The sequence below is a fragment of the Oncorhynchus masou genome, chromosome 14, assembly GCF_036934945.1.
Source record: "Oncorhynchus masou masou isolate Uvic2021 chromosome 14, UVic_Omas_1.1, whole genome shotgun sequence".
In the NCBI taxonomy this organism is placed as follows: Eukaryota; Metazoa; Chordata; class Actinopteri; order Salmoniformes; family Salmonidae; genus Oncorhynchus; species Oncorhynchus masou.
In genome coordinates this window covers 32,369,604-32,380,353 of record NC_088225.1, presented here as the reverse complement: position 1 = coordinate 32,380,353, position 10,750 = coordinate 32,369,604, and the positions used below count along the sequence as shown (strand labels likewise).

The 10,750-nt window shown below is 44.5% G+C and overlaps 1 protein-coding gene across 1 annotated transcript; it reads right to left on the bottom strand.

Annotated features, from left to right (window-relative positions):
• Positions 1-1,211: 1,211 nt before the first annotated feature.
• Positions 1,212-5,838, bottom strand: LOC135554752 (uncharacterized). The gene is made up of 2 exons (XM_064987185.1): positions 5,691-5,838; positions 1,212-2,263 (listed from the first exon to the last, which is right to left on the bottom strand). The coding sequence occupies exon 2, from the start codon at positions 2,254-2,256 to the stop codon at positions 1,603-1,605; it is 654 nt and encodes a 217-aa protein (XP_064843257.1). The 5' UTR covers positions 2,257-2,263; positions 5,691-5,838; the 3' UTR covers positions 1,212-1,602.
• Between the last annotated feature and the right edge of the window lie 4,912 nt (positions 5,839-10,750).

Below are 10,750 nucleotides of genomic sequence, written 5' to 3'. Positions count from 1 at the left end.
ACATAAAGATCAATGTTTGAAAAATAAACGACAAAATACTTGTATTTTCAAGTGTATTTAATTAAAATGCATGTATTTTGTATTTTAAAATACAGAAGTACATTAACCAGTAGCAGACCCCAACAGCAACAACCCTCTCAGTAATGGTAACAGAAACAGTTGACTTGCACTGACTGTGATACAGGAAGTTGTTGTTTACCTGCCTTTAGTTTAATGCACTGACTGTGATACAGGAAGTTGTTGTTTACCTGCCTTTAGTTTAATGCTCTGACTGTGATACAGGAAGTTGTTGTTTACCTGCCTTGAGTTTAATGCTCTGACTGTGATACAGGAAGTTGTTGTTTACCTGCCTTTAGTTTAATGCTCTGACTGTGATACAGGATGTTGTTGTTTACCTGCCTTTAGTTTAATGCTCTGACTGTGATACAGGAAGTTGTTGTTTACCTGCCTTTAGTTTAATGCCCTGACTGTGATACAGGATGTTGTTGTTTACCTGCCTTTAGTTTAATGCTCTGACTGTGATACAGGATGTTGTTGTTTACCTGCCTTTAGTTTAATGCTCTGACTGTGATACAGGATGTTGTTGTTTACCTGCCTTGAGTTTAATGCCCTGACTGTGATACAGGAAGTTGTTGTTTACCTGCCTTTAGTTTAATGCTCTGACTGTGATACAGGATGTTGTTGTTTACCTGCCTTTAGTTTAATGCTCTGACTGTGATACAGGATGTTGTTGTTTACCTGCCTTTAGTTTAATGTTCTGACTGTGATACAGGAAGTTGTTGTTTACCTGCCTTTAGTTTAATGCTCTGACTGTGATACAGGATGTTGTTGTTTACCTGCCTTTAGTTTAATGCTCTGACTGTGATACAGGAAGTTGTTGTTTACCTGCCTTTAGTTTAATGCTCTGACTGTGATACAGGAAGTTGTTGTTTACCTGCCTTTAGTTTAATGCTCTGACTGTGATACAGGAAGTTGTTGTTTACCTGCCTTTAGTTTAATGCTCTGACTGTGATACAGGAAGTTGTTGTTTACCTGCCTTTAGTTTAATGCTCTGACTGTGATACAGGAAGTTGTTGTTTACCTGCCTTTAGTTTAATGCTCTGACTGTGATACAGGAAGTTGTTGTTTACCTGCCTTTAGTTTAATGCTCTGACTGTGATACAGGATGTTGTTGTTTACCTGCCTTTAGTTTAATGCTCTGACTGTGATACAGGAAGTTGTTGTTTACCTGCCTTTAGTTTAATGCTCTGACTGTGATACAGGATGTTGTTGTTTACCTGCCTTTAGTTTAATGCTCTGACTGTGATACAGGAAGTTGTTGTTTACCTGCCTTTAGTTTAATGCTCTGAAGTCACTCTGGATAAGAGTGTCTGATAAATGACTAAATGTTTTAGTGAAAATTAACAAACCATAATGAACTGCAAAGTGCTGGGGCAACAAACTAAACAGTTCCCCCCTTCAGGGTCCCCAGGACCAGGACTAAAGGACACTGATCTACAGTATGGTACAGTAGCTTTCCCAGAAGCCTGGTTACATTATGGTACAGTAGCTTTCCCAGAAGCCTGGTTACAGTATGGTACAGTAGCTTTCCCAGAAGCCTGGTTACAGTATGGTACAGTAGCTTTCCCAGAAGCCTGGTGCATCTCTGGGTGCATCTCTGCATCCACCTTCCATATCAATCCTGGTATCCCTGGACTCCCTGGGGGTGGTGCCCTGATCAATAATTACATTTTGCTCATGGGTGGAATAGCCCGCCTGTTTCAGGAAGTTACTCAATGGATGGCCACGTATGATCATGAGCAACCCCCTGCTGATGCGATAGGTGTTGACCGGGTCGAAGCTCTTCAGGTCCTCGTGCTGGGTCACATAGACCTGATCCACTGTCATGTCTGGACGCATACTGATGATGAGGCGGTCCATGTTGCTGGTATCTATCTGATGAGTGTTGCCCTCACGGACATATTTAGGCAATGATTTAGATGTTGGGTGGTAGAGGTTGCCCACGTCATAGAATGGGTACTCACTATAAGGAAGCAGCCTCTTGCAGACATTGTTTTCACACTCAAGTCTGTTGCGGAAGTGATGGAAACCAAAGTCTCCCTCTTCGGGGTCGTAATTTGCAACCATCTGGTTGTCATCGTCAAAGACGATGTAATCGTTGGCGAACCAGAAAAGGAGCTTGAGTCCGTGCCTCGGCCAGGGACGACCAAACCTAGAACCTCTCAGCTCCGCCATATTGTTCAATGTTTGAACCATGGTACCCCTGCGGGAGAGAGAGAGAGGGGGAGAGAGAGAGAGAGAGAGAGAGAGAGAGAGAGAGAGGGAGAGAGAGAGAGAGTACAAGGAAACATACAGCATTAAACTTTGGATTAAGGCTTTGGATTTTCCATTTATATTTAGAGATGGCACGTTAGCACGTAGGGCGCACCGATTGGTGTCAGCTCATTAGTCAGTATGTGTTACACCTGTGCTGGCTTGTGCATCTTGTTAGTCGGAAGGTGTTTCAGGTGATATTTAAGAGCGGCTGGCCCAGGTGATATTTAAGAGTGGCTGGCCCAGGTGATATTTAAGAGTGGCTGGCCCAGGTGATATTTAAGAGTGGATGGCCCAGGTGATATTTAAGAGTGGCTGGCCCAGGTGATATTTAAGAGTGGCTGGCCCAGGTGATATTAAAGAGTGGCTGGCCCAGGTGATATTTAAGAGTGGCTGGCCCAGGTGATATTAAAGAGTGGCTGGCCCAGGTGATATTTAAGAGCGGCTGGCCCAGGTGATATTAAAGAGTGGCTGGCCCAGGTGATATTAAAGAGCGGCTGGCCCAGGTGATATTAAAGAGTGGCTGGCCCAGGTGATATTAAAGAGCGGCTGGCCCAGGTGATATTTAAGAGTGGCTGGCCCAGGTGATATTAAAGAGCGGCTGGCCCAGGTGATATTAAAGAGCGGCTGGCCCAGGTGATATTAAAGAGTGGCTGGCCCAGGTGATATTTAAGAGTGGCTGGCCCAGGTGATATTAAAGAGTGGCTGGCCCAGGTGATATTAAAGAGTGGCTGGCCCAGGTGATATTTAAGAGTGGCTGGCCCAGGTGATATTAAAGAGTGGCTGGCCCAGGTGATATTTAAGAGTGGCTGGCCCAGGTGATATTAAAGAGTGGCTGGCCCAGGTGATATTTAAGAGTGGCTGGCCCAGGTGATATTAAAGAGCGGCTGGCCCAGGTGATATTTAAGAGCGGCTGGCCCAGGTGATATTTAAGAGTGGCTGGCCCAGGTGATATTAAAGAGTGGCTGGCCCAGGTGATATTTAAGAGCGGCTGGCCCAGGTGATATTAAAGAGTGGCTGGCCCAGGTGATATTAAAGAGCGGCTGGCCCAGGTGATATTTAAGAGCGGCTGGCCCAGGTGATATTTAAGTGTCTGGCCCAGTGCTCCAGTTGTCTTGATAGATGTGTAGGGTTAACTACTCTAGTTGTCTGAGATGTGGAGGGTTAACTCCTCTAGTTGTCTTGATAGATGTGGAGGGTTAACTACTCTAGTTGTCTGAGATGTGGAGGGTTAACTCCTTTAGTTGTCTTGATAGATGTGGAGGGTTAACACCTTTAGTTGTCTTTAGAGATGTGGAGGGTTAACTCCTCTAGTTGTCTTGATAGATGTGGAGGGTTAACTCTAGTTGTCTTGGTAGATGTGGAGGGTTAACTCCTCTAGTTGTCTTGGGAGATGTGGAGGGTTAACTCCTCTAGTTGTCTTGATAGATGTGGAAGGTTAACTCCTCTAGTTGTCTTGATAGATGTGGAGGGTTAACTCCTCTAGTTGTCTTGATAGATGTGGAGGGTTACCTCCTCTTGTTGTCTTGGTAGATGTGGAGGGTTAACTCCTTTAGTTGTCTTGATAGATGTGGAGGGTTAACTCCTCTAGTTGTCTTGATAGATGTGGAGGGTTAACTCCTCTAGTTGTCTTGATAGATGTGGAGGGTTAACTACTCTAGTTGTCTTGATAGATGTGGAGGGTTAACTCCTCTAGTTGTCTTGATCGATGTAGAGGGTTAACTCCTCTAGTTGTCTTGATAGATGTGGAGGGTTAACTCCTCTAGTTGTCTTGATAGATGTGGAGGGTTAACTCCTCTAGTTGTGTTTTACTTCCTGTCATTTCTAGACAAACATTCCTTTATCTGATCTTCCCTGTTTTCATTTTTCTCCACTTTGTGGTTTACTTCATGTCTTGAAGTTTGGTGTGTGTTTTCATTTTGTTTTCCTGTTCTTGGTGAATTTAGTGGGTCTCATGGTGGGTGTCTTTCAGGCTCCAGTTGTTGCTAGTCACACCCCCATTAGTGTCTTTCAGAACCCCTCCTAAAACCCCACCCATTTCATTCTGGTTGTGGTCAGTGACTCTTTGTTAGTTCCCCTTTCTGTTTCAGTGACATTTTTGGTTTTCTTGCTGTGGAACGTGACAATAGGACATCACATAGAAAGGAGGACCAAGGCACTCTAGATGAACTCAGATTAGATCAGACCTAAATTAACTAAATTAGAGCAGACCTAGATGAACCCAGATTGAAGCAGACCTAGTTGATCTCAAACTAGATCAGACCTAGATGATCTCAGATTAGAGCAGACCTAGATGATCTCAGATTAGAGCAGACCTAGATGATCTCAGATTAGAGCAGACCTACATGAACTCAAACTAGATCAGACCTACATGAACTCAAACTAGATCAGACCTAGATGAACTCAAACTAGATCAGACCTATATTAACTTAGATTAGAGCAGATCTAGATGAACTCAAACTAGATCAGACCTAGATGATCTCAGATTAGAGCAGACCTAGATGATCTCAGATTAGAGCAGACCTAGATGATCTCAGATTAGAGCAGACCTAGATGAACTCAGATTAGAGTAGACCTACATGAACTCAAACTAGATCAGACCTACATGAACTCAAACTAGATCAGACCTAGATGAACTCAAACTAGATCAGACCTATATTAACTTAGATTAGAGCAGATCTAGATGAACTCAAACTAGATCAGACCTAGATGATCTCAGATTAGAGCAGACCTAGATGATCTCAGATTAGATCAGACCTATATTAACTTAGATTAGAGCAGATCTAGATGAACTCAAACTAGATCAGACCTAGATGATCTCAGATTAGAGCAGACCTAGATGAACTCAGATTAGAGCAGACCTAGATGATCTCAAACTAGATCAGACCAAGATGATCTCAGATTAGAGCAGACATAGATGAACTCAGATCAGATCAAATAAAGTATCAAGTTGTTAATTGTGAGCTAGATTCGGGCATATTCCTTCCTAGAGAGCAAACCTACAAGAATATACAACACGGACTAGAACTTGTTTAGTAAGGACAGACTAGATCTAACTTGTTTAGTAAGGACAGACTAGATCTAACTTGTTTAGTACGGACAGACAAGATCTAACTTGTTTAGTAAGTACAGACTAGATCTAACTTGTTTAGTAAAGACAGACTAGATCTAACTTGTTTGTTAAAGACAGACTAGATCTAACTTGTTAAGTAAAGACAGACTAGATCTAACTTGTTAAGTAAAGACAGACTAGATCTAACTTGTTTGTTAAAGACAGACTAGATCTAACTTGTTAAGTAAAGACAGACTAGATCTAACTTGTTTAGTAAAGACAGACTAGATCACCAAAAAGCATCATAAATGTTTTTTTTCTGTACCTGGTGTTTAATTAAATGTTCTTTGGTGCTCGGTGTCTCTGTAGATCTGTATGAGGCCGTGTGAGAAGTTGATTGGAAGATCTGCAAGCTTTGCTGCCTGTGTGTGTGTGTGTGTGTGTGTGTGTGTGTGTGTGTGTGTGTGTGTGTGTGTGTGTGTGTGTGTGTGTGTGTGTGTGTGTGTGTGTGTGTGTGTGTGTGTGTGTGTGTGTGTGTGTGTGTGTGGTGTCATAACTGGGGGCAGGACTCACCATGAAGATCTCAGGAAATGAAACTGAAAGTAATCAGTCTTGGCCTGGGCTGTGTCCCTACTTTGTGCCTCCTCGATTCATAAAGCGTCTCTGAATCAGTGTTATGATCTAGGATCAGTTCTAATCCTTATAATCATCATGAAAGAGATTTCAAAGACAGGGGGACCTGATCCTAGACCAGCAGTAGTCTGAGACGCTTTTAGAATACGGGACCAGATGTTTGAGCTCCAGCCAAGGGCTCAACCCGTTCTCCTTTTAGGGGCCGGTGAGCTCTGGTTTCTCCTCCTTGGGGGACTGTTTACAATCAAACTAACAATGTATAACTGACTGCAATAGCGTCAGTCAGTGGCGGCCTGTTATGAGCCCCACCTTTTTTATTTGGCATTAATACGTGTCACATGTCAGTTTGCAAACAGTGTAAAAAATGTATATTTATAAAAACAAAAACAGTATTGAGTTAATAAAGTTGCATATAAACATGGTCTCTTTTTTTGGTTTCTTGAGAAAGGCAGCTTCAAAATGCAGGTGTTTCAGCTCAGTGCTTTCTGTGGTGGGGGGCCAGCCTAGCCCAGTGCTTTCTGTGGTGGGGGGCCAGCCTAGCCCAGTGCTTTCTGTGGTGGTGGGCCAGCCAGCGGGAAATACAGAGCATAGGGGTTGGTAATCTTCTCTAGTTGCGCCGTGATTGGCTCAAAGTTCTGTCACTCATGGGGACACCATGTCGTCGCAAAATCTACGAGGAGAGCTCAAAAATGTCAAGCCCCTTAGAATGAATTCAATTGATGAATTAATGAACTCCTCTCGTTGTCACCCCATGAGAAGTGCCCGTCCAATAAGGCTCATGGTGATTTGGCCACAGATCAAATTATGTCAAATCTTGTTATACCTACAGTAGCTTTGATTGGACTGATCATGTCAACACCATACCTTTAAAATCTTAGCTTGCAGTCATCATCATGAATCAAGTTCACAATCTACTGACAAATCTTTTTTCAACCCAAGAAATTATGAAGAGAAATTATAGATAAAAACATAGTGGTGCTCATCGTCCATTGGACACAAACATTACACAACAAGTTGGAAATCGCAAATTCAACAACGAGTGGTTGGGAAGGAATCAGCGGCTGACTGCAGCATTGCAAAGCAATCACAAGCGTGCTACTCAGTGGAGAGAGTGTGTGATCAAAGTCTGCGTTTAAGGGTCTCTTTTCCAAGCTTAAAAGGATAAACATTCAACATTGGCCATGCTGTCAATCCAGCATGACTTCTGCTGCGTTCAAAACAACTGGAAACTCAGACCTGGGAAATCTCAGACTTTAATGAGTTCAAGACAACTGGGAACTCAGGGAAGAAATCGAGCTCCGACTGGGTCATCCAACTAGGTCCCTTTCCACCTCATAACTTAGTTAACTATTTACCCATCTTAATTTTGACTACTGTTCTGACTTGGTGGTGCACATGTAGCCTATAACCTGTTTAAGAAAAATGTCATCGTCAAATGTTATAAGAGATTTCATTGTCGGCTTATATGACCCCTTTATTTATCCTACGGTTCTGACTTGGTGTACAGGGAGAATACTGTAAGAACGGCCCATGTTCGGAATTCTTTTGCTGTACATTTCAAAAGTGCTGAACAAATCGTTATATTGACTACGTCCGTCCTAGCTCGCTCATTAATGTCTTCATCGAAATTACAAATTGCCTCTTATCTGCTCATCATCCCCTTATGCCATAGTTTGTACATCTCAATTGTCAGTAGAAACCACATTTGTTTAAGCAAGTCAGCCATATCAGCTATGTTTTTTTAAAGGCAGTAAAAGAGACTGATTGAACAGTTTCGCTGCCAGACAAGACTCTGCTGATAGCCAGGTGTAGCAGTGGTAAGGTGTTGGGACTCTGCTGATAACCAGGTGTAACAGTGGTAAGGTGTTGGGACTCTGCTGATAGCCAGGTGTAGCAGTGGTAAGGTGTTGGGACTCTGCTGATAGCCAGGTGTAGCAGTGGTAAGGTGTTGGGACTCTGCTGATAGCCAGGTGTAGCAGTGGTAAGGTGTTGGGACTCTGCTGATAGCCAGGTGTAGCAGTGGTAAGGTGTTGGGACTCTGCTGATAGCCAGGTGTAGCAGTGGTAAGGTGTTGGGACTCTGCTGATAACCAGGTGTAGCAGTGGTAAGGTGTTGGGACTCTGCTGATAACCAGGTATAGCAGTGGTAAGGTGTTGGGACTCTGCTGATAGCCAGGTGTAGCAGTGGTAAGGTGTTGGGACTCTGCTGATAACCAGGTATAGCAGTGGTAAGGTGTTGGGACTCTGCTGATAGCCAGGTGTAGCAGTGGTAATGTGTTGACACTCTGCTGATAGCCAGGTGTAGCAGTGGTAAGGTGTTGGGACTCTGCTGATAGCCAGGTGTAGCAGTGGTAAGGTGTTGGGACTCTGCTGATAACCAGGTGTAGCAGTGGTAAGGTGTTGGGACTCTGCTGATAACCAGGTGTAGCAGTGGTAAGGTGTTGGGACTCTGCTGATAGCCAGGTGTAGCAGTGGTAAGGTGTTGGGACTCTGCTGATAGCCAGGTGTAGCAGTGGTAAGGTGTTGGGACTCTGCTGTTGGGACTCTGCTGATAGCCAGGTGTAGCAGTGGTAAGGTGTTGGGACTCTGCTGATAACCAGGTGTAGCAGTGGTAAGGTGTTGGGACTCTGCTGATAGCCAGGTGTAGCAGTGGTAAGGTGTTGGGACTCTGCTGATAGCCAGGTGTAGCAGTGGTAAGGTGTTGGGACTCTGCTGATAGCCAGGTGTAGCAGTGGTAAGGTGGTAAGGTGTTGGGACTCTGCTGTTGGGACTCTGCTGTTGGGACAGTTTGTGGGCACCGTTTGTCACCATTATAGTGCAACTAATGTATTGTTTAGTGTTGCCCGTCTGGTGTTCAACCTTCCCAAGTTCTCTCACGTCACCCCGCTCCTCCGCTCTCTCCACTGGCTTCCAGTTGAAGCTCGCATCCGCTACAAGACCATGGTGCTTGCCTACGGAGCTGTGAGGGGAACGGCACCGCAGCACCTCCAGGCTCTGATCAGGCCCTACACCCAAACAAGGGCACTGCGTTCATCCACCTCTGGCCTGCTCGCCTCCCTACCACTGAGGAAGTACAGTTCCCGCTCAGTCCAGTCAAAACTGTTCGCTGCTCTGGCCCCCCAATGGTGGAACAAACTCCCTCACGACGCCAGGACAGCGGAGTCAATCACCACCTTCCGGAGACACCTGAAACCCCACCTCTTCAAGGAATACCTAGGATAGGATAAAGTAATCCTTCTCACCCCCCCCTTAAATGATTTAGATGCACTATTGTAAAGTGGCTGTTCCACTGGATGTCAGAAGGTGAATTCACCAATTTGTAAGTCGCTCTGGATAAGAGCGTCTGCTAAATGACTTAAATGTAAATGTAAATGTAAAAAATCCCCACTGGAGTCAGTTAATCATCTCAGGGACCGGTCAGCAACATCCCACTGACTGGCGCAGGTCCACGGGACAGAGGGTGAGAAACACCATACTAAATCTCTTGCAACGCTCTTATGGTAGAAAAGTTGTGTGTCACACTGTGTTGCCATGGACACAGAACAACAATGTCAGCTGTTCTTAACTTAGCCACCGTGCTTCTACATCTGCATTGCTTGCTGTTTGGGGGTTTAAGCTGGGTTTCTGTGTAAGCACTATGTGAAAATCTGCTGATGTACAAAGGGATTTATGAATACATTTGATTGATTGAAATAAATGTGATAATACAGACAATCACAGGTGGGCAGCAGGCCTATTTCTGTTACATGTATTTGAAATATGTGTTTCAATTACTGCTGAGTATTTAGTCATGGTTATTACACTGGGTTGAACTACACGTCAATGTATTTAGCAACAAGATACTTTAGAGAGCTGTAATTTGTAGTCTCAAAATGCTTTCTGTACCATTTTTGATAGCCGGTCACCATTTTGTGTCCCCCTTTCTCGCTGCATTGGTATCAGAAGGCTGATGGCACTATAGTGTGATAAGAGCTTCTGCTAAATAGACTAAGTTTAATTGTATATGTAAAAAATGTATCGCAAAGCATGCTGAGTATTATTCTAATGAGCTCTGCCACGAAGTAGGACCAATAACAACACCCATTGTGCTTAGACAGCCCACTGGTAGAGACAGACCACTGGTAGAGACAGACCACTGGTATAGACAGACCACTGGTAGAGACAGACCACTGGTAGAGACAGACCACTGGTAGAGACAGACCACTGGTATAGACAGCCCACTGGTATAGACAGACCACTGGTATAGACAGACCACTGGTAGAGACAGACCACTGGTATAGACAGACCACTGGTTTAGACAAACTACTGGTAGAGACAGACCACTGGTAGAGACAGCCCACTGGTAGAGACAGACCACTGGTAGAGACAGACCACTGGTAGAGAAAGACCACTGGTAGAGACAGACCACTGGTAGAGAAAGACCACTGGTAGAGACAGACCACTGGTAGAGACAGACCACTGGTAGAGAAAGACCACTGGTATAGACAGACCACTGGTAGAGACAGACCACTGGTAGAGACAGACCACTGGTAGAGACAGACCACTGGTAGAGACAGACCACTGGTAGAGAAAGACCACTGGTAGAGAAAGACCACTGGTAGAGACAGACCACTGGTAGAGACAGACCACTGGTAGAGAAAGACCACTGGTAGAGACAGACCACTGGTAGAGACAGACCACTGGTAGAGAAAGACCACTGGTAGAGACAGACCACTGGTAGAGAAAGACCACTGGTAGAGACAGACCACTGGTA

Coding starts and splice junctions, on each gene's coding strand:
- LOC135554752 (XM_064987185.1), bottom strand. CDS start 2,256: ATGGTTCAAACATTGAACAATATGGCGGAGCTGAGAGGTTCTAGGTTT.